This window comes from Mastomys coucha, unplaced genomic scaffold (assembly GCF_008632895.1).
Source record: "Mastomys coucha isolate ucsf_1 unplaced genomic scaffold, UCSF_Mcou_1 pScaffold3, whole genome shotgun sequence".
NCBI lineage: Eukaryota > Metazoa > Chordata > Mammalia > Rodentia > Muridae > Mastomys > Mastomys coucha.
The window spans coordinates 66,736,247-66,760,685 of NW_022196909.1; the positions used below are offsets into that span (position 1 = coordinate 66,736,247).

At 42.3% G+C, this 24,439-nt stretch overlaps 2 protein-coding genes across 3 annotated transcripts in view; one reads left to right on the forward strand and one right to left on the reverse strand.

Annotated features, from left to right (window-relative positions):
* Positions 1–18,068, reverse strand: part of Satb1 (SATB homeobox 1) — a 94,536-nt gene extending 76,468 nt beyond the window's left edge. The window contains exon 1 of one of the 2 annotated variants that reach the window (XM_031348300.1): positions 17,966–18,068. The gene's annotated coding sequence lies outside the window, so the exon portion shown is untranslated. Of the gene's footprint in view, positions 1–17,272; positions 17,466–17,965 lie in introns of those variants that run through there. The other variant, XM_031348299.1, reaches the window with a different exon arrangement.
* The window catches only part of LOC116074483 (ribosomal large subunit pseudouridine synthase B-like), a 24,420-nt gene continuing 16,946 nt past the window's right edge, over positions 16,966–24,439 (forward strand). Inside the window, exons 1-3 of the mRNA XM_031347046.1 lie at positions 16,966–17,038; positions 17,200–17,420; positions 17,487–17,921. Of these exons, the coding sequence (XP_031202906.1) occupies positions 16,966–17,038; positions 17,200–17,420; positions 17,487–17,921 (729 nt within the window). The remainder of the gene's footprint in view (positions 17,039–17,199; positions 17,421–17,486; positions 17,922–24,439) is intronic.

Genomic DNA, 24,439 nt, shown 5'->3' on the forward strand with positions numbered 1-24,439 from the left:
AAAAAAAAAAAAAAAAGAGCATGTGATAGCAAGGCAGAAACATACCATCCAAAACAAGGGAAGTTTAAACCGCCTTCACCACAAAGGCTAAGAGTACATTTTTTAAAGTTGAAATGTGTGGGAAATGTGGAGGCTATGTACAGTATAATAATCAATAAGGAAAATACAAATAAAGCCAAATATAGCACTTGTGTGGGAGTCTGTGTTGTGACTGGAGGCTAAACTTATTTTGAAAGATATTTGATATTTAAAAGAACAAACATGATTATCTTGATAAGAACAATGATGTTTTTCAATAGGATACATTAAACTTTCAGTCTCCAATGTGGATATCTGAATAGTCCTTCAAATTGGTAATGCCTGACATGTTTCCCTGAAACCTGACCTTTCTTAGTAGGAACAGTGTGTTCTAGTGTCATGCTGGATGAATTAAGAAACAATAATAAAAAGAGAGAGAGAGAGAAATTATACAGGCCTACAGAGCAGCTAGAGCAACTCAACTTCAATTGAATTCTTAGAAAAAAGAGGGAAGGAAGGAGCAGACCAGCTAGCTGTCGGTCAAGACAAACTCTGAGCTGAAAGACAAGGACACTAAAACAAAAAAGGTTTCTAAGATGTTGTATTACAAGGGAATGAAAATACTGTTTCCCCAATAATTTTACACTAATAAATATGACACAATGCCTCCTGATTGCCTCAGTCTCCCAGGGACCTGGTCCATGCCGACATAACCTAGGAAACCTTAACAGCACCTTTTACTCAGGAACCACAACCTATTCATAAACAAAAATCATTAAAGTATGGAACAAGGACTAACATGGCCTTGGGGGAATGGGGGAATGAATGAGCGTAAATGGCATGTAATAATGACCTTATTCTAAAGAGTTACAGTATAGGAAAATCATCAACCTATTAGTCATGCACATATAGTCATTTTCCTCAAGCAATTATTTTCTTAAAGAATAAAGTATATGTCTTAAAAATGGCTTGGGGAGAATGGCACACAGGCTGCGACCTAGTGATGGGCTGTGTGTGCTACTCGGTATGCTCAGGAGAGTGTGTGTGTGTATGTGTGTAATCTCCCTCTTTAGTGAACTCTCTATAGGTACTAAGTAATAATCGGCAAAATTCAATCAGAACAATAAGAAAAAAAAGAAAGGAAATTCTACTACCTCCCAAGATCGATGTGATCAGAATTGGTCTTGTTGGGGGCAAAAATACTACCTGATTCTACAGGAACAGCTTATCATTAGCCATAAAGATACAAGCAATTGTTGGGGGGGAAATTAAAACAAAATAAGATTTCTAAATCTTGCTATAGGACTGGAGAATTCCAGCAGCAGTCTAACTCCTGCAGCCCCAGTGCATGAACTAACTGTTCAGCACATGGGCACCATCAAAACAGTGTGCCAGTCTTCTCTCCCTCGAAAAGAGGCAGTCAAACTGCATACACAAAGGGAAGAAGCATGAGCTGTCAGAACAAATACACGAGACTTTTAAAAACTTCATGAAAGGACTGCTGTGTGCTTCAGATGTTCTCCGAAGGTGCTAAAACACATTTAGAGTTGCGAATGGTGTATATAGTCTTAATAAACAGAGAAGGCATTTAGACCCTGAATGCTTTCGGGTACTGTGGTTCCTCTGGTGGCTGCTAGTAAGGCAGCACTCACAGCAGAAGGCTTTCTATGGACATGGTTTGCCTTGGCGCTTATCTTTCTTACATTCAAATACAGTTGGCTGCCTCCGCTCAAAGCAGCTCCATCTATGCGACATGTTGCTTTCTGTCATGTGAACTCTTTGTTTTTGGCTTTGGCTGCAGGTGGTGTCTTCTATGTATGAATTTGGGGATTTGGTCTGTGTTGCCCATATAAGGATGTCTATTCCATAGGTTTGACTGCTATGTGTCTCATTTTGTCTGTCTGGGATGTCAGTACCGATTTCTACATGGTTCTTGAATGGACCAAACACCACTTTGCTAGAGCTGGGTGGGTGGGGCTGCAGCCCAAACAACGTTGTCAAAACGTATTTTCATAAGGAAATGCAATATCCTGTAAATATTTGCAGCCTCTCATCTCATATTATCTATGACCCACATCATGGTAACTGCTTACAGTTTAAGAAAGCGGCTACTTGCCCAAGTTCGTAAGTTTGAAGTCTATGTCGTACATGTAGCTTTATAAGTTACCTGTCTTGGAAGGTCGTGTCAGGGCATATACTGACTGACTCTGCTATCTGTGGGTTCGGTAGCCAACTTGACCCAGTCTTGAAGTTCAAGTGCACTGCCTCATAATTTCTCTTACTAAAGTCCTCGACTAATCCTATAACAAGTTATGGACCCTAGTATATATTATTATATTAATCTGCATTTCTCCTTTGTAGCAGTCATCAACTGACCACGTGAGTGATTATTAGTCAAGTAAACATCTCCCTTATCAGACTGCAAGGCCATTGAGTGCAGAAGTCTCCACTCATTACCACAGATCAAGAACTGAATGCAGCATTCTTGCAATATTTGCATTATGACTGCATAGAGAAGAGCAAAGCGCCCTCCCTCCGTGCCCTTTGCAGCCAGGCTGCACCACTACCTGCGCTGATGGTACTTTTAAGTACTGCAGGACTGAGGAAGCAGGGCATCACTGAATTTTCAATGAATTGACATTACATAAAACTTACAAGTTAGTTCCTCCACCCCACCTCAAGTGTCCCATGGTCCCCACATGGCTAGCGTCTCACACAATGGCACAGTGTAGATTATACATTACTTCCCCATGACAGAAAGTCCTACAGGACAGCATTTACCTAAAGACCTCCTGTAAAAGATGACTAAGTGAGCCCAGAATCTGATCAGAAGAAGGCTTAGGGGTGCTGACTGGCTTTCAGACATTCTAATGATGTCTGAATGGAGATCACTTTCCATTTTAAAATTAGCCCAAAGATCTGTAATGTTACATGCACTGAGACTAGTGTACCACTGAATACAAATTTAAGATAGCTGTCCAGACGTGTGTGCACTTGAGAGGGTCCTGTAATACATTGGGAACAATATGCAATTACTACATATGCTGTTTGCTTTAAGTACTTTAATACCATATACACACCATTATAATAGACACACAGCCATTCCACCCTTACTCCAGCTTCCTGTGATGCTAACACAACCCCCATAGCTATGGAGTTTTGTAATGTAGATACTTAAACTGAGAGAATACCTAGCTACCGAAACCTGGTACAGTATGCTCCAGAAAAAAAAAAAAAATTAAAGGCTAGACAAGTTTGCAAAAGACAGGAAGGTATAATAATAATCAGGCCCAAGATTTCAATGATTTGGGGATTTTCTCTACTCAAGGAAGCTGGGTTTCAGTTAGAGCCAGACTGATAGTGATGAAAAGATGTCCCCCAGTCCCCCCAGTTGGATGTAAATGCTCAGAGGTAACTTGTGATGTGTTCTCGGCAAGTCAGCGGCACAGCAGTGCTAGCTACCCATCATGGCTGGCAAGTCCGTGGCACAGCAGTGCTAGCTAGCCATCATGGCTGGCAAGTCCGTGGCACAGCAGTGCTAGCTAGCCATCACGGCTGGCAAGTCAGTGGGGCCTTTCCACCCAACAAAAAGGAAGTTCAATAACAAGGATTTGTTGAACAGATTTTTTTTTCAGAGCTACTTTTCCTTTCACAGACATTAATATAAATCTTTTATAAAGCATAGTGGAAATAATTTCATCAAAATTAGTACTTCTGTCTAGACCCGGATCTAAAACTAAGTAAAGATCAGTAAAGATTCCTACAGTTGCCACTGAGCCTACCTAGTATAGGACTACCATTCTGCCCGTTTCCAGAAACCGTGTTTGATTTTATAGCTCTTGGAAGGAACTTCAGGCTCCTTTTCTCTTGGGACCCTTCAGCTACCCCCTTTAATACACAGCTTAGTTTAGCCTTACTGTCCAAAACCTGGACACTGCAGGAAAAAAAAAAGTGACTACAACTGTGACTATGGCTATGACTACTGCGATGGCTATGGCTATGGCTAAGGCTATGTCTGTCTTTTTTCCCTTCCACTGTTCTTCTGTCACACTATGTATTCTACCATCTTGGTGGCACTCATGTTCTATACTGGTACCTCCAAATTGCAAGGTTTAGAACATCCTAAAATGTATCACATGTGTGTATATCCCTCACACCACAGGGAGAAATTCCAGAACTCTATGCATGAAGGAGTTAGTGCTTAAGAATCTTAGGAGGGAAAGACAAGCATGGATGCCATAGCTTACTGCAGCTGAATCGTTGATGTGTGAGCTAGTCAGTGTTTTTAAGGTTCCCAGGATGTCTCTGCTAAGTGAGCAGGTCAGACATCCACTAGTGTAGGCAGTATCTTGGAGACAGGGACTCAAACAGGCCCACTAGGATACCCCTGAACTGAAGTTTTTAACCTAATCCTGGGGACACTTAGCAAGGCAGCTTTGTTGTAGGTACCAGCAGTGAGTGCTCCAAAACTCAAGTAGTAGTTGTGCAGGCATTTGTTTGAAACAGACAGATAAGGGGGTAGGAACAGGATATTAGATCACTGAGTTGGTAAAAAGGGGTATGCTGTCCAAGGAACCGTGATAAATTAGCATTTGGGCACTTGTTTGAGATTTACTGGGGTGCCAAAAATCCTATGCAGGTATGTGATTTATCATCACAGACATAAGCAACTAACCACAAAATTACACATGGAAGCTCAGTTCTGCAACCAGTCTATTATTTACTGGAGCCAGAATATCCAAGTTTCCTCTACACCCACCCCCTTTTTCCCAACACAGTTGAATGTGATTTTTATTTGCCCTCCCCTCATAAGCACTATTTAACGTTGAGTGGGCTTTTCTAATACTTGAAAATGTCTCTTTTTCTTTTTCTTTTCCAGCCTGTCACTGCATTTGAGCAAAACCAAAGTACTCAAACTGTACATGCCCTGGCTGCCTTGACAGTGACTGAGGGACACTTCAACCTTGAGTAGGAGGGCAGGACTCTTGGGAAGCTGGAAGGATTCTAATTCTTATGAATTCCGACAGCCCTTCCCAACCTTTAGCCAAGATATACCAATCAGACTTCCTTAGAGATGTGGATATTATTATTATTAATGTTTTCTGGTTTAGTTGCAAGGATAAAGGCCCAAATACTAGTCCAAATAATGTCCTTGGAGCCATGAGCCAAAAGCAGTAGCTGGTACTGTACTGCGCTGAGCGAATGCCACAGAATCCTAAAGCAAAGGAGATGTATCCCACAGCCTGGGATAAATCCTTCTCAGCTAGAAAATGGTTCAACCTCATTTTAATGCCTGGAATTTGATGAAACAAAGGCAGAGGTTAGTTCAAAAGGGTTGATGAAAGAATTTGGGAGAGCTGATCTATATCGGTGTCAATACAATCAATGTCACTGAATTGTATCCTCAATCTCATTAAAATGGCATGTTTTAGGTTAGATATTTACCACAGGTGACAAATTTAAACAAAATAGCAGAGCAAACCAATCAGCTGTTCCTAAGTGCAGGAGAAATATATTGTCCTTAATAACATCATTCCAAGCCTCAGAGATGATGAGCTCTAAGACACTGGACAAACCATCCCTGCACCCAGCTTCCTAGAGCATTGTCCTTACCTGCCAACAGCCACAGTCCAGCCTGTAACAGACAACTGATTCACAGGATGAAGTGTGGGACCCAAAAGATAGTTAGCTTGGGCTGGTAATCACCAGCCAAGATCTCGCCCATCCCGACGGTCCTCCAAATGCAAGAAGAAACTGCTCTCTTTAACATTAACTCAACACAAAGCCTTAGCAAAGGAGGAGAGAGGAGAGAGACTGAAACAAATGAGAACAGTCAGTCCAAGTAATCTCTGTGTATCTTTTTGAAAAGCATAATGATTACATTCACAAAATAGTACAACTTCCCTCAACTGCTCAAGTAGAAAAGCATCCTTGAGAGGTTGGCATAAATGTAATAGTAATCTATAAATTGTATGCATATGATGACTTTAGACACTATTTTTTAAAACAAAGTTCTTAGATCTAAATGTAATTAACTTCAAATTTAGGCAGTTACTTCTCTGGTAGGGAGACAGATCAATGTCAACAAGTACAAACATTCTTTCCTATGCTATGATATCCTGGATATCATCTATTTCTGCTGATCTTAAAGATTTTTATATTAATGGTAGAATTTTTAATGAACTGGAAATTATCTTATAAATTATATCTTACTCAAGTTCATATTTATATAGGTGTGTTTATGATGTGCATGACTAAGGAATATTAATATGTTGTGAACCAAAAATTAAAGATATATTTATAGATAAAAGCATTGATTATTGTATGTTGCTTTATAGTACAGCTACAAGCCTAGTTACCTATCTTGAAGGAGCTTCTTTATTAACGTTGTGAAACTTAATTTATTAGATAAGTAATATGGACTATAAATTTATGTGTAAATTTCCTGCTGGTAAGAAGCCAAAAGTTTATAAATAATACTACACTATAACTTTTTAGAAAGAACTAAAGAGCCTTGAGGCTATTTTTTAATCTTATATTTTTACTTACTTTGTAAAACACTTTTCATTTGTATTTTTATATATAAACACATGTGGGAGACAAACAGCTTATTTGTAAACAATGTTGATGGGGACCAGCTTGTAAGGGTCTACAGAATAAGCTGCTGGACGGCTGGTCAACACCGACTGACCCTTCTCCACTTCCTTCTGTGTAGAAGCAAAGCCCAATATTCATGGCCTGCTGAATGAAGAAGGTGAAACTTCTTATCTCTAGTTGGGTGATTAAGGCCCTTGAAACCAAACCTTGAGTTCACTTAAGAAGGGAATTTATCACTAAAAATTTACAAAGCTTTAAATAAATATATCTTTGAGTCTGGAAGGGCCACAGTTTAGGATATAAAACTAACTCTTGTGGTATTTGTAATAAATTTGAAAAGTTCAAAGGCTTGGCCTACATCCACGTGTGTATAAACATCATGTGTGTATGTGCATATTTGTGTGTGTGTGTATATATGCACAAGTGTAGATAATGTACTTATGGTATAACATGATAAATGTACAGTTAACACTTGCATAACATGCAAGAATGGATTACTCTAAAAAGTGGAGCACCATTGTTTTCATCAGAAACCCTTTAAAACCAACAGTTAGTGTAATACCCTATTATTAAGCAAGTCCCACAGAAAGGGTATCTGATACAGTAGAAAACAAGAGAAGAAAAGCAACTAAGTGTGGGTCTGCCTTCCCACCTGACTATGCAGCTGAGTGGCCATTAGCTAAGCATGACTCCACATCTATAAAACAAAGGGACAGATCAAGGTGTCTCTGCCTTTACATTTAATGTAGAAACTATGTTCACTTTAAAAGGGAAATAAAGACACAAGGAAATGTCTCAAATGCTATATTAGATGTTTATCTATATATAAGAGACAGGTGTCAAACAAACAAATTAAAAAAACACTAAGGCCTAGAGAAACTTTAACTCACCAGATTCCATCTGTTACATTTGAATTCATGCATAATTGATTATCCATGACTGGTAAGTTCTTTTCTCAGTAGCCGTCCACAGTTTTCTAAACATTATGTATTAAATCACTACTAAAGTAGAAGGCATTTCAGAAACAGCAAGGCAGGATAGGAATATTTTAAATGAAAAATTACATGCTGGTTAATAATAATACAGCTGACCTATGTTTAAGGGAGAGAAATTTTAATCATGTGCATATTAAATATTAATAACCTCTTCTGTTATTGTTATAATAAGGTTAAGTAGGCTTCTCCATGCTTAAGGAAAGCGAGAGAAGGAGAAATACATAATAGTACAAAAGATACAGAGATGAGAGACAGACATAAGGAAAATGTGTCAATAATAAACAAGAGGAAATGAGAAAGAAGGAGAGGATGAAGGTAGAGGCTAATCTCCGTGTGTCATTATGACTGCCAGAGTACTGGCAAAGAAGCAGCATCCTTTTATTTCAATTTTAATCATTTCTGAATTTTAATACCCAGCTCCTTTTGTAATTCTCCTGGCATTCCCCATATGCCTCCATCCCAGCCAAAACACCAGTGTAAATTAAATGGCAGCCAACCACACTACTGATGTAGCCTTCCCAAAGAACCTACCAGGTGACCACAGGGAAAAAAAAAAAAGGTAACCCCTACCTTACATCCCTCAGGACCTCCCTCTAGCCAATTAACTGATTCGATGTCTGCTACTTTCTTTAATTTTGTAAAGGACAGTGGTTAGGGAAGCTACAGAGAGAATCATTAAAAAAAAAAAAAAATCAAGCAGGCCAGTGGTAATACAATAATCAGTGACCATCAGAGCCTGGAAAAATGAGTTTGCTCTCACTGGCACTAAGGAGCATCACATGATTATTTAATTACAGCTCTAATTTTTGTCTCGTGGATGGCAACATATCAACAATTAATAGGGCAGATAGAGGAGAGTGTGTTTTTAAAGAGACAGAATGTGTGTGTTAACGCAATAGGTCACACAGCAGTGCACCACTTAAAGCAGATTTTTTGGTGTGTAACTAAATAGGAGTGTCTTGCAAATAGTCCCACGCAAGCTTTAAAAAGATAATAAAAATTTTAAAAGAAGTCTCTTTTTTAGATAACTTTCAAAGAATGCCTGTAACCTTTGCAAAAGTTAACATCCAGCCAAGGAGCCCTACTGTTGGCTCCTGTGTGTGAATTTTAAGGACTGAAAGGGAAGCCTCTTATACAAGTACCCCGAATCCTATCCTATTGGTACGTGAGGCACATAACTACAGGGATTTTTTTTTTTTGTCTTTATGCATTCATCATGGCTGAAGTCTATATAATGTTGTCCTGAGAAAACAGCACAGTAGTTGGAAAGGGGACAGAGAGCAAGGAGACTTGCACCACTTGCCAGCCTGATGCTGGCTGGGCTCTGGAATACCACCTAGACCCCTATGTGCCCAACCACAAATGCAGGCAGTGCTTTGGGTTGATTCTGCTGAAGTTTGTCACCACAGCCCAACACCAATGCGCCGTGAAGCTAAACAGAGACTGGACAGAATCCTAAAGGGGAACTGTGTGGATAAGACAGAAGCTCAGTACTGTTCTCCAAAACATCGCAGAGGACGGAGGCAGGAGGACACACCTAAAGAAGGAACACATTAAACAAGCTACCCAACTGGATCACAGGAGGATCAGATGCTTGTGTATCAGCAAAAAATGAAAAGCTTAAAAGAAAAGCCTCTTTTTTCAATAAATCTTTATCAGCACAAGCTTATTCAATATTACCCAATTATTAATTTTGCGCTCCATAAATGAGTGCTTACTATACACAAGACAGAGAATGTGAACTGTTCATTCAGTCTCTCCTATTTTATGTGGTGCAGAAATGTAGCTTATACTTAATTCCTTTTTTTAGTTTAATTTCTTATATGATAATATATAACAGTAGTACCTATAGGCTTCCCAAAATAGGAATGTGCCTGTGTTTTTAAATGCTATATTATGAGGTTACAAGGTCTACAAATCCATCAAGGGAATTCAGCTAACCAATCCACGGGAAGTGTGTAGGTATTAAAACTCTGTGGTTCTACTCACTTATTATTTTGCTGTCACAGAAGCCATAGCTGAAACCTAGGTTTGAGATTTAGGCAAAAAAATCATCACTGTGGTCAGCTGTTCAAATATATTTCAAATATTGGGTTATATGGAATTGAGAATACGATTTGACTAAAGAACAGTGACTACAATGATTCCACAAAAAGAAATATTTATCAGGCTAAATCAACTCAATATGCTTCTCATGGTCCACGTTGGCCAAAGTCAAAAACAAAAATGTGGACATCACAAAATACAGGATGGAAAAGCTAATGCTGCAGAGCAATGGCCGCATCTAATGCCAGGAGCCAAAGCCACCGAGCCAAAGCTGACGGGAAAAGGAAACACAAAGGCATTCCATAACTTGTAGAAGTTTTAAAATTAAAGTATCTTAGTGAAAAACCCTTGATGATTCTTGACCAAAAATGTGACTCCATACATTTGAAAAGGTATTTTTTAAGAATCTAGCAAGCGGCAGCTTGTATCCAAAAGCATACATCACTCTTTCTTAACATGGTTGTTAATATACAGTTAACACGTCTCAGAAAAAGGCTGTAATTAACCGTCTACTGCTCTAATAACACTAATAGGCATACAGTATGATTAAAGTACAATGACTCCATACACACTAAGGCTGTCATTTTTAAACTTTTAAGATAATGTTCTAAATTGTTTCTTAGTCCTCTTAAACCATCAGAAGAGTAGGTCACCTCTAAGAGTTTCTGGAAGCATAGTTATTAAAATGGGGTTCCTGCCTCCCACAGACTAGAGAACTGGTCTACCATTAAGCAAGGCATCTGCTGTTTCCCTTAGATTATTTTGTGGATTCTACAGAATCTTTGAAAATGTAAAGCTGTAAGCATTTGTATTTTGTGCTTCATTCACTAGTCCAATATTTTCTTGGCAAAGGAACGGCTTACTAAATATCAAGAATTGCATAGAATTAATTGTTGTTGATCTCCAATGATTCTCATTGTCTGGTTCACTGGAACAGGAAAACCCAATTGCATTCAACGTCAAACAGCTAATTATGGCTACAATCTACTCAAGGATGCCTCCATTTCAAAAGATACTCGCATACAGTGAGTGTTATTTTACTTATAAAATTATTACAATGAAATATTTAGAACATAAAATTTATTTTACCTTAAGGTCTTTAATATACTAAGAGCATTAAAAGGCTACACTGTCATTTACACCCTTTTAACAGCACATCAGAAAATACTGAGTAAGATTAAAGAGGAATCTGTAGCCATTAGCTCTGGCTTCCAGGAAAACTGCATCTGAAGAATTCCCCACCACACATATGACCCACTGTCTTTTCTTTAAATACCTACAGGAAAGAAGGCCTAAGAATTTCCCTTGTGGAGCCGACTAGCAAATCTCACCACCCAACAATGAATGCTGAATGCGCACTGAAAACCTGTCCTGGGTACCTGATCCCAAATCACCCAAAGCTGAGGGAAAAAAATAAAAGAGGCAATATCCCAAAGACAAATGCCCAACTACATCACCAGAGCAATCTGCCTGTCAGTCACTGTGGCTGCAGCCTGACTCTCCACATGGAACCGAGTGCCTACAGTAACTTTTCTGACACTTACCCTCTCCAGTACCAGAGGCTGGTCTCAGAATCTAGCCCTAGAAGAAAAGTCTTTGATGGGGTGACAGTGGGACGTTCTCTCTGGCACGTTAGCAAGGCAGGCTCGTCCCAAATGAGGTGGTTACCAGTTGCCTGGGAAGCAGCTGGACCATGTCTGCAGATCTGAGGGTGCGCCACAAATCAGGTCATAGCTCTGAGTAGAATCCACCCCCTTCAGCTGGGTAGAACGCCCTCTACTTCCTGCACACCTAGGTGGGGGGCGGGCAGTGAAGGGAGCAGCAGAGGGAGGCTGGTTCAGATCATCAGGCATTCACAAGTCACAAGCAGGTGGAGCCAGACATCTCCCTCTGTGAGGGTTCCCCCTCATTACTGGGATCTGCACCCATGGGTACTCAAAATGTGTTCAACAACAAGTGGACTCCCAAATGTGTGATGGGTAAAATAAAATAATACACTATACATGTAAATGTTTTATCCAGCAAGATCTTCCCTCCCCTGGAAATACAGCAGACTCTGAATGTTTGATTACAAGCTACTTCTCCACGAAATGTCACATAACTGGACCAAATAATTCCAGCAGAAAGCAGTGGCATAAATCTTGGGATATCAGCTAACTGCTTTTCATCTCTCATAACTGAACTAGATCCCGACTGACTGAACTGAATCCTTGAAAGTCCATTGAAGGAGGAGGTGGTTAGAATTACTATTACAAACCTTCAGACAGCAACAACTGTGCAAGTGATACAGAATGACTTGAAGGAATAAAAATAGGCCAATATGCTAGAGAAATGCTCTACTACTAAATCTCACCCGGAATATATATACACACAATCTGTATCTATTTACTCTAAAATGAAATATCTGATCTTAAAAAAGACTTTAAAAAAATAAACAGCAAAAGGTACCGTTGGCATAAGATCAAAAGTACAAAATAATGTGTGTTAATGTATTGATCACACTTTATGAAGACATCAAGTTTAAACAGACTCACCATTGAGAACAGCAGTTAGCAATGCTATATAAATTACCACGGGAAACACTTTTCTTTGGGAGAGTGGAGGAGAGAAGCCTTGTGTAACAGATTTGATTTACATGCTTGCTGTATTAAGACCATAGTCTGCTCTGCTGTTTGTGGAGTATGTGGTTAGGGATTGACAACTGCATACAGGCAATAAGTTCGAGAGCTCCTTAGACAATTTCAACAACAATAAGCATTTTCTCAAGTTAACCATGAGTTTGAACATTCAACTTTAGCAGGATTTTGAGGTTTCAAGGGAACCCTGAAAGAGAGGGACCTTCAATTGGAGAAGAAACAAATATACTCAGTATTGTAAAATAAAAGTAGCAACAAGCCTTATTTTGAGGATGACAGATTAACAACAAGGGAAGAAAGAAGGGAGGAAGGAAGAAAAGAAATAAGGAAGAAGGCAGGCAGGCAGGCAGGCAGGCAGGCAGGCAGGCAAGGAAGCCAGCCTGTATCAGCAAAGCTAAGAAGCAGTCACCCAACAGTAAGGCCTACTTTACAGGCATGTTTGCAGAACCGCATTAAGAACTGAAGCAGTCCATCCAAGAGTGGGAAGGGAAGAGCCCTCACCACACACATAATCTAAGGAGTCGGACAGTTTGATCTGCTTGGAACTTTGTAGAAAGTTAATTTAGCAAACGAATACTTGACTGTGCTGGAACACATCTGTTCAGGGGAGGCCTCAGGATGACTGTGTTCAGTGGTATGCCATGTGCTGGGGGGGCTGGTGCTGCAGTGGGGGTGCACAGGAAAAGCGTCCAACATCTCTCCCAACTAGTTTTTGCATGACGGAAACGAGAATATGAAACGATTCTATTTTAGAGTTTTGCCACTAGGGAATGGGAAGAAAAAGTCCTGTCGACCCCTTCCTCCCAGCCAGGAAGAGTGTGGGTCCCTGGGTTACAGCCCAGGTAGATATTAAAACAGAGACAGAGCCGTTATTTAGTGGTGACGGGAATATAAATACGTGCACTAACCTATAAACTGGTATTTACTTCAGGAAGGTAAGTAATATTTTCCCTCTGATTGCTGAGCTGTCAGTTTAATGCAGCGTAAATAAACAGTAGCTGCCTGCTAGCTCCAAGTAGGAAGTGCTCATTGCACAGAGGAGCAGATTACTGAAGCCTGGTGCTCATCATGCTGAAACATAACTTTCACTTTACCAGAAAATATACCCTACTGTGGGTTATTTTTTGTGCCTGATCTATTAATTAACTTAACTCTATTCTGTCAAAATGTAAATCAATTCATAAAAAAAATCATCACAGAGTTTTAGAATATGAAAACCAAATCAATTTCAAAAGCAAATACTAAAAAGTGCTTCATATAATAAGCACAAACTATTTAAAGGCAAAAAGGATAAAGAACATATTTTAATAACAGAACTGAATAACCTGAGTTATTTGCTTTACTCAAAATCATCCTCCTCTGCTAATTAAAAGCAACTGGCACCTCTAATATTCTGTCACCTTATGCTAGTGTGGTCTTTTCCATACAGCATGCAGTTTGCTCTCTGGAACATGTAAAAGGAAACCACTTATAGGGGTTAAACTGTGCTCTCCTTTTTCAATATGAAGAACTCTGAACATTCCCAAGAGAACAGCCAGGTCTGAAGAGTCTCCCTACATTCCTGTACAAGGCAGTTTCCTTTCTGTTTGATGTATGGGACAAAGCTACTGCAATATGGAGCAACTGATTTTCCTCTCACATATGGGTGCTGAGAAAAGATATCCTGTGGTATTATTTTAAGTGAGAATTCATCTACAAAGTATAAAAGGCCACTTGGCAAGGTTTTCCAGGTGAAACATGAACATAATTCTCACAACCAGTCAATAATTTGCAAAGGGAAAAGAGGGGTATTTTTAAGAAAAAATATTTTTGCATCCAACTACAATGTCTAGACATAATTAGAAGATTGATTTAGCCATATGCATTTATGTACTTCATCAGTTCCAAGTACTAACATAATATTAATTGCAATCATACAAGATAGCATGTAGGGAAGAAATGGTGTGTTTATACTCAGGGCTTATCCATGTATGTCCTGTTTAGACATTTACAGAGCAGATAAAAACGACTAGAGTGCTTTAGAGAGTCCCTGTTACACACCCATGTTGTGTTTAGCTTAACACTGTTTGTAACCAAAAGCTTTCTAAAATAATGAGGAACAGGTGCCTGTCACCTGACCTTTTAGGCCTAATTTACAACCCACAACTTGTCACATGAAAATAATCACTGAGATTCCCTCCTAGATTTTCAGACCTTGCTAGTTTAATGTGCTGTTTCTCAGCGACCACTCAACAGCATCCTATCTTATTCAGTCACAGGTTCATATAGCTAGCAATAGACTTCTTTGAAGAATAAACCAATTTTGATATTTTTCATTTTGTTGTTGCTTTTGTTGAAAATACCAAGAGACAAGGAACTACTTTTGTAGATTATCAACCAAAGAAGAATATATTAATTTACTACAAGGGAACAAAAGGCATTCCTTTTGAATACTTTTACATACAAAGAACTATTATTTATTGCATATTTCAGCTTGTGGGAAAGTAAGGAATGCATTGATTCTGGAACTAGCTGTGTGGATTTGGGAAGTTCTTTAGGTCTTTATCATTGTTCTCCCTCCCCTACCTCACAGACATTTTAAGAAGCTATTACTTCAGGGAGGAAATCCCTATTTGTTCTTTTTTCATCCATCATCTGTATTCATTATTCAGAAAGGAAAACAAAATCGAGCAGTGATTTTATTTCTCTTGCATAACCTTGTTACATGTAGCCATATTCAAATTTAACAATGCTCTGTATTTTATTGCTACTGTTTACATATTATGTATTACATATGACTGAACAACTCTACATTTAAAATATTGTTTCCATTAGAAAAAAATGAACTAATAAGTGTCAGATGGAGATGGAGAATAAACATACTTGGTATATTTATAAGATGAAGCCATTTAAAATGCATACAAACAGGATGACTATTTCACTACTGTTGCATGTTATCTAGTATGCACACTGCTTGAAGTGTACTTATTTAACAATGCCCTTAACCAAGTTAATTACAGTATTTCTGCCTGGTAACTGTGGCAGAGCTTGGGAGGCAGTGAATGATGCCGCCAGTTACTTCTGCTAAGTTAAGTTGAAATTAAGCACTTATTATAACCTTTCCTAACAATGTGAGAAAGACTGAGTAAATATATTAAATTTGTTTCACAACAGATGCTTGGGTTGTTAATATTTAAGATGCCTATTCATGCTATTCCTGTCTGCACATTTGTCAAAAATGTAAGCTTGAATGCTAATGTTTGCCGGCAGACTGGAGCAGCCAGTGTATGCACTTACTACTGTTCTACAAAAATAATATGCCATAGAAATAAAGAACTGCTGTAAGTCATAGCACGAGTTCCACATAGGAGATTCATAAAGGTTTTTAAAGTCAACTCCGAAACCCTGGCTTTCTTTGGATTTAAAGTATGGCCATGACTTAGATACTTACTCTGTCTGTCTGTCTGTCTGTCTGTCTATCTATCAATCATCTATTTACCTACCTACCTACCTATCTAAAGATTCTGACTACAAAATAAAATTTCACTCTTTCAGAAAATCCACTCTGAGCAAGGTGTAAATTTAAGTAAAGTTTTGGAAAGGCTGAGCCTCTGTCACCAGGCGCAAACACTATAAAATCCAGGTACTGCTTAAGGACAGAACCTGACTTCTGGCAGAAAGAGACAGGATTCTTGCTGACTTCTTGGGAAAGTCGAGATGCTCTGGCCTCCAAGGATACAAACATGGGACCCCAGCCAATCAATCAGGAGCAGAAAAGGTTTTCTCCAGGGAATTAGGTGTCTTCCTGTCCCTATGGACAAGTGAAACCCAAGTCTTAACCCTGGGAATCCGGTATGCCTCAGAGAAAGTTCTCCCAGAACGGGTGCAGAGGTCAAAGTTGTCAACCGGGCATTTTGAGAGATGACCCTGTGGTTGACATCTTGTTAAGTAAAACTTGGCCCTAGTGGAGGCCAGGGTCAAAACCTCTACCCTGAGTTCTAAGCTGCTGCAGTCCTCTCGGTCTTCTGGGCTCATCCCAAAAGGGACCTGTTTAGCGCCTTTTGCTCTGCCAGGCATATGCACGTGTCACCGCCCGGACCTGCTGCTTGCTCCCTCAGTCCCTTGCATTCGAGCTTCCCAACCCCAGTTCGGCCACCCTGGGAGCTCTGCAATGGAGGAACACTGTAGAAGACCGCCGCTCTCGGGTGTGTACAGTCACAGGGAAATGAGGAGTCGACCCCGAGGCTGCACCTGTGGGGCCACAGTCCCGGCTAAGACACCACGTACCTCCCCCGGCTTCCCGCCCAAGCCCAAAAACCCGAATCACCCTCTAGGACCGACCCGCGATCTCCGGCGTGGGCTGCACGAGCGCTGTACTTCGCCTCTCTAACTCTGGGCTCCAACTTGAGCGCCCCAGCGCCCGAGTGGCTCCCAGGATAGAGAAGTTCCCACAAACTTCCCAGGCCCCTCTCCACCTCCTCTCGCCAGCAGCAAAGTAGGGCTGGCCGGGAAAGAACAGGGGGAGAGGAGATAGGAGAGGATGCTAAGTGAACTCCAGATCAGGCGCGCGACCTTTCCAACTCCATCCAGCACCTCGCCGCCTTCCCCGCACCGGAGCTCACCGAGCGGCTCCCCTTTCCCCGTTCGCCCGCCGAAGGCTTCCCCAACGCCGCCTCCGTCCTGTAAAGCGGGCCATGCCCAGGACCTGGACGAAAGTGTCTAACGAGGGACTGCCGGGCAGGTGTGCGGGAGAGGCAAGGACACCAAGTAAGTCCGCATCCCGGCCATGTCCCTCACTTCACCAGCCCAGTCCTCCCTAATGTCTGAGCGCGCTCGAGAGAAGGGCCAGCAAGACCCCGGCACGCGAGGGGCGCAGAGTCGCCCCAGCCGGGGCCACTGAGAAGTTTGGATCGGTTCCGCATCCGCAGAAAACGGAGGCGAGCGGAGCAAGAGACCCAGAGCGGGAGCAGCACTGGCAGGGAGCAAAGAAGCGGGACTCACTCAGGCGTGGAACCGGGGCAGCGCGGGCCAGCGGTGCGGGCCGAGGCCGAGTCGGCTCCCCGCGCGGGCGCGCCGGGCGGCGGACTTCCCGGGCGGCGGCTGCAGCTGCTGCCACCTCCCCGCCGCCGAGCTGGCGGCCGCCGCGGAAGTTAATGGCAACTTGACTTCAAGTTGTCTCCTCTCCCCATCCGAAGTGGGCGTTTAAAGGGGGCAGAGCGCGGCGAGCAGCGAGCGGGGAGCGCGCGGGGCCGAGGGGGAAGGGAAGGGGCGGGGGCGGGGCGGGGCGCGGGAGGGGGCGCGGGAGCCACTCGGAGCCCGCAGTGTAGAGCGCGGCGCGGGCGATCGGGGCGGCCCCGCGAGAGCCCCCGGGCGCTGGCCGGGGGCCGTGCGTGCCTGGGGCGCCGCGCACTCGCCTCTTGCCCGCGTGGGGGGCTTGCGGACCCCACAGCGGGAGCGACCGGGCCCGGCCTGCCTCCCCCGCGCCCGCGGCCGCTTCTCCCCCTGGCGGCAGGATCCTGGGCGGCCGGTGGCTCCGAGAGCGCGCAGTGGAGCCCGAGCTGAGCCGAGCCCGAGCCACCGCAGCCGCCACATCCCTGAGCGCCGCCCGGGTGCAGGGTCGCTGCGGGAGAGCGACCCCGCGGCCGCCAGGGTAAGTGTGGGCGAGCCCCGGAGCCCCACCGCCCCGGCCCTCACCTGCACCGCCCCCGCCGCCCGCCGCTTCCTCTTGTCGTTGTTTGCCTGGGCTTTGGGGGTGCAGAGAGCGGGGCATTGGTGTGTGTGTGCAAGCGGAGGAGGAAGTCAGGTGTGAGGCCTGAGCACAACCCCCGCGCCCCGCAAGCCAGCTCGAGTGGGGTGTGTCGCTCCCCAGTAGGAGCATGCGGGCCAAGTTTTCCTCTCTCTTCAATGTTTGATGGAAAAGATCTTTCCTAGAGAGGACCTCCTTCCCTTCAAACTGATGGGCTCTTCCTTCTTCCCACCCTATTCTCCTGGGCACCCCTATTGAGGAACACATAGTGGATGGAGGAAGAGGGGGCCTCTCGCAGACCCCCTTCTCTGTCCCAGCTATTTGTATCGGTATCATTTTCCTGTCGGCAGCTGTAGGTCGACGCACCCAACCATAAGGAGATGCTTAAGTGGCTGTCCAAGTCACCTCTCCCACCCTCACCCACCCCAAAACTGGGGCGAAGAGGTCAAGAAATGCGGATTTCGTAGGAGGGGAGGCAGGGCCCAGAGACCTTTCCAACTGGTGAAGCTCCAAAGAACTCTGAAAGGTCAAACTAGCTGGAGGCTCGGACCCCCAAGCTAGGGAGAAATTGTACTCTATCAACTTTAACCCACTCCCCTGCTACTCCTTCCCTACACAACCCCCAGCTCTAAGGAAGCTATCAACTAACAGGTCTTTTGTTTCCTGTTGTGTCGCCTTTGGGAAATTTGCATTGAACGTGACGATAGAAAATTACTACTGTTTACTCGAAGTTGCAGAACGAAAACAGTTTTTACTTTTCTCTTTGTGTGTTTGGCAAGGAGTGGAGCTGTTAGGTTCGTGGCAGGAATTGCAGAAGCTCAGTTGTAAAAATAAGGACTGTAGAACTGCCTGGGTCTGTTTTTAGCAGCTGCACTTTCTTGCGTTCTTTCACATAAGGCTTGCTCTCTCATTAAGTCCCCATAAATAATTGTATGTGGAGCGAAGGCAGTCAGGGTGGCAGGATTGAGATTGCTGGGAGTTCCATCCCTCCAGCGCCGAGCTGTTTGCAGGCAAGTTCCTGGAAAGTGACTGTGGGCTGAGAATTCAGTTTTTCCTAAAAGCTCTGTCAGGTCCTCTTCTGTCGGTTGCCTATGAATCAAGCATGACGCAGGGGGTGACTAGCGATTTGAGCCTTAGTAGCAAACACGTCGACGTTGCAGTGGGTTTTTTGTTTGTTTGTTTGTTTGTATTTTGTTTGGTTGGGTTTTTTTTTGAGGTCATTCTAAATGAAGCAAAATGACATAGTACAGGCTACTTCCTGAGAGCCCCCTCTCCTTGTCTATCCTTGAATTCCCTAGAATTCTCCAGTCATTTTTTTTCAACTTTTCTTTTTATAATTCAAAAGACCATACCAAAGGCATAAAGGATATAAACAAATATGAACTAGTATTCATTTGAGGAACTACCTCCTCCTTTTCTTCCTCCTCTTCCTCCTCCTCCTCCTCCCGCTCCTTCTCCCCCTCCTCCCCTTCTTCCTCTTCTTCTTCCTCCTCCTCCTCCTCCCCCCAAGACAAAGAGCCCCCTGGAAAGCAAAGCAAGCAGCTACGGGTGATAGCAAAGAGCAAAACAAAGTAAAACATGAGTTTCTCTTCCTGCCTCAGTTTTTCCCCTACAAAGTCCTGGGTGATGTCAAAATTTCTTGCCCTGATTTGCCAAAATAGGGACTTGTGTAACTATTGCCAGTGTCCCCCCTGAGCAGAGCAGGTGAGAATGGAGGCCTCACTCACAGTGATTATTATTGTGAATGCCTAAAGTTGAAGCACAACAGAAACTCAAAAATATATTAACATGTTCCTCTTTTATACACTCATATGTTTACCTAGTAGTTCAGATTATCACCTAAAACCCATAATTTAGAGTAAGATTTCTCCTGACTTAAAGCAAGAAAACACTTTGCTCCCAACCTTCCGAATTTCCTTCTTTTCTCCTTCCATCCCTAACAGTCAAAACCAGGCAGCATCTAGGCTCTTTAAGTATATAGGCACCCACACTAAACTGGCACCAATTCACATACACACACCTTTTAAAAAAATTCCAGGTCTAAGGTATTTTGTTATAGGATCCAGCATGAAGTGGTATAATTATGTTCAAAGATACTTTTAACCATTTTATTTTATGTGTAGGGGTCTTTTGCCTACATGTATGTCTGTTCATCATCTACTTGCCTGGTGCCAGTGGAGCTCAGAAGAGATGCATCACATCCCCTGGGATTGAAGTTACAGATTGTTGTGAGATGTCACGTGGGTGCTAAGAATTGAACCTGAGTCTTTTAGAAACACACAGTGCTCCAAAGCCCTGAAACATCGAGCTAGCCCCTATTTCATTTTTCTAACAAATCCAAATGTAGTGTAAGTAGTTGAAAGACATGTAAATCTAAAATATATCAAAATATAGATAACAGGAGTTAATATCAATAGCCACTGACCTTTTCAGAAAAGAGAGAATACAGTTTTGTCTTCCACACTACGTACAAGGACTGGGATAAAACAGCCTTAGTGGATAAGAAGCAGGAGACTGAGATGATAACTGATTTGAGTGAAGGCTTTGAGTCAAGGAGATAGTTATGTTCCCCTTTCTGACTGTGGTTCAGCCCTGAACATGCCTGGTCCCTAGGGCAGAGGAAACTGGCCCGTGGTGGGTAGAGGTGTTTGCCCCCAAACCTCCCTATGGGAGTTTGGTCTCCAGGTCCTACTTGATGGAAGGAGAGAACCAACTCCTCAGAGTTACCATCTGACACCAATGCAAGAACCAGGCCCACCTACCCACACAATAAACAAATGTAATTTTCAAATGTGTTTTTAAGGAAGCGAACACAGACGGAAGATCTGGGTTAGATGTTATTTTTATGGCTAATTTGCCTAGTCAGACCTTGACAGATTATTTAATCAGATGTCTTAAGTGGATACCCTTATAATGGCAGGGATTCCAGGTTCAGAGATTACCGCAGAGTAGAGTTCAGTTTGGTGCCTACAATATTTAATGTGAGAATGAATAAATTTCAGTCATCCTTCCATCTTTGTGCACTTGACATTTTTTTTTCCTCAAGCTTTACAGAACTGGTATTCCTGAAACTCACAACCATTATTTATAGTCTTGTGTTTGTAACAGAACAGAGCAAATTTGTCAGGATGGGCTTTTGGCTTGAGTAACAGTTCAGATTTCTTGTAGCCCGTGATCAGCCACAAGTGTTTGTTTTTCTGTATCTCTTCACTCCACGATTCAAACTAATGGAAGTCACAGTTTGAAAGTTTCATGTATGCGGGAGGGTGGCATGCTGGCATTGTGAGGTGACATATATGGTTGAGTCTCAGCAGAACTCAACTAGGACTCATGTGGCTCTGTTGAATCATCACAGGACAGTGCCCAAGAGTAGGGAGCTATGGTATCCAAGACATATATCTAACGACTCTAGACTGGTAGTACCTCTTGTCCTCTGATAGCCTGCCAGCTGAACCATCGCTCTGTGGCCCAAGTCTTCCATTCTCCTATTTGAGCCTTGCCAGAATGTCACCAACTAACAGGGAGACATAATGTGACTCTTCAGTGAGGCACAACTCCCACCTCCACCAAAGTAAGTCAGGACATCTTTTACATCCTATTACTAATATTGATGGAAGGAGAGAACCAACTCCTCAGAGTTACCATCTGACCCCAATGCAAGAACCAGGCCCACCTACCCACACAATAAACAAATGTAATTTTCAAATGTGTTTTTAAGGAAGAGAACACAGACGGAAGATCTGGGTTAGATGTTATTTTTATGGCTAATTTGCCTAGTCAGACCTTGACAGATTATTTAATCAGGTGTCTTAAGTGGATACCTAATATTACACATTTTCTTTTTTTCTCAAGACTTGTTTTCCTGGCAAAGGTATGATAAAACAGAACTGTAGGCAACATCTAAAAATGTCACAATCATTATCAAAATTGGAACCTTGACCTTGAGCAATCCTACCTTACACTGTAAACATCAAATGGCTTAGATACCCCTGTAATGCAAAAATATTTGTTCATTCACCATTTTCACCATTTATCCCACATTTTGCTCATTCAATAAATATTCATTTAAAACCTAGTAGAAATTGGGAACTCTACTGGGGCCTGGGAGTAAGGACTTGATTAAGAGTTCTTTTCAAAGAACACATTCCCCAATTGGGCAGGAAAATGCTATCACAATGCTAATTGATGCACCGGGGCCTCTGGGAAGGGCTAGGGTGAGGCAAACCTTCTAGCTGAAGGCAATTTTAAAAGTTCCTTAGAGGAACTTCCTTTCTATAGAAAGAAAGGTTAGACTAGAAGGTTATCTGAAGCAGAGATCAGTGTGGGCTCTAGCCCTTGTTTAGGGAACTGTAGGCTGGATCCTCTGTGAATGTATATAAAGACTAAACCCAAACTGATTCACAATGTGAAGGGCTCGGCAGATGGTCTTTGGAGTCTGATCATCCCATATTCGCAGGATTGCAAACTTTTAAATTTTCACCTGGTGAAACATTGATGTAAATGAATGAAACTGACCAAATTAAGATCATAAATAGTGACAGCCTGTTAATCACTTCTTCTCATTGCTGTGGCAAAATATCTCAAAGAAGCAACTTAAGGATTTCTTTTGGGTCACAACAGGGAAGGCAGGGCTGGGGGAGCTTGAGGCCTCTGGTCCCGTGCGGCCAGGGAGCAGAGAGGTCAGCGTTGGGTCAGCTCACTTTCTCTTCTTATTTAGTCCAGGACCCTAGCACAGGATACTGCTGTCCATATTCAGTATGACCTTCACTGTTCCCTTAAACCTCTCTGGAAACAGTCACACACCGAGAAATAAGTTGCCATGGTAATTATAAATTCCAGCACGTTGACAGATTAACCATCGAAGGAAGAACGGCAGCAGTCCGAAGAATGGATCTGTCTACAGAAAAACTAAATCCCATGTTTATATGAAAAATTGAAATAGTAAATACTGCTAGTTTAACTACATGTTAAAGTGCCGGGCAGTGGTGGCGCACGCCTATAATCCCAGCACTCGAGAGGCAGAGGCAGACAGATTTCTGAGTTCAAGACCAGGCTGGTCTACAGTGTGAGTTCCAGGACAGCCAGGGCTACAAAGAGACCCTGTCTCAAAAAAACAAAAACAAAAAAAAAAACAAAAACAAACAAACAAAAGAACCCAAAACAAACAAAAAACCCTACATGTTAAAGTACACTTGTTACGATGATTTTGGCCTGTAGATGTATCTTGTGTAGTTTATGTGTGTGTATTTATAGTGAGGCTAGACTCACTATAAATATAATAACAAATTATATTTTAGTTCAGACTGTCCCATAGTCTAGAATTTTGAGAATTATTCAATTGTTTATTCTTTATGCCTCTCTTGCTTTGAGGCCATATTTATCAGCTACTCAAACATCAGAAATGTATGACAACACCCCACACTTTCCTTGGGAACCCTAATGTGTTAGAAACCCTGTCTTTTACAAAGCATGTTATGCAGTTTCTTGTGAGTTTTGTGTATCTGTATTTTTTCCTTTTAAAGATTTATTTTGTGTGTTGGGGGGGTGTACATGTGTACGTGTATATATGCACTTGTGGCCTGGAAAGCAAGAGGCCACCGGATTCCCTAGAACTAGAGTTGTCCATGGTTATGAGCCATAGTGTGGGTCCTGGGAAATGATCATGGGCCTTCTGGAAGATCAGCAAACATTCTACCATTGAGCCATCTCTCCAGCTCAGGGTCTTTAAATTCTTAACAACTTGGCTCCAAGGGTCATAATTTTCTTCAGGCTTTTCAACTTTAAAAAAGTCAATAAAGTTGACTTTTATTGTATAAATTGTATACAGTAAGAACTATCCCCTTTGTGTGGTTCATGAATTTTGAAGATGAAGGGACACATGACCAAATCATATTTTAAGCAAAAGAAGCACATATGAACAAAACAGCCTAAGCTGCCCCACTACCTGGACTGAAATCCTAGTTTAACTAGTTACTTCCTGTGTGGCCTTGAGCAAACCTGCCTTCTGCCTCAGTTTCCTCTTAGTCTGTTGGTGATTCTGGGTATCCATCAATAGGAACTAGTGGATAAACAATGCTCTGACCTCAGAGTCCACTGCTGTTCTTTTGTCACTAGTTGTGTTTGCCATTATTATTCTAATGGAAGTGAAATTCAAGGACAGAACAGGAAAAGCAGAGTGAACCGAATATGGTACAAGGTGCAGGGGGAGGGGCTGCCAGCGTGAGTCCCTGGTGTACTTGGCGGATACTGTCTGATAGCTACAGCCTCACATTACAAGTCCAAAATAGCTCTGTGATACACTTTTCTGTAAAGATTTTAGAAGAGATATTCTATTATAAAGACAAAAGTTTCACTGGGCGGTGGTGGTGCACGCCTTTAATCCCAGCACTTGGGAGGCAGAGGCAGATGGATTTCTGAGTTTG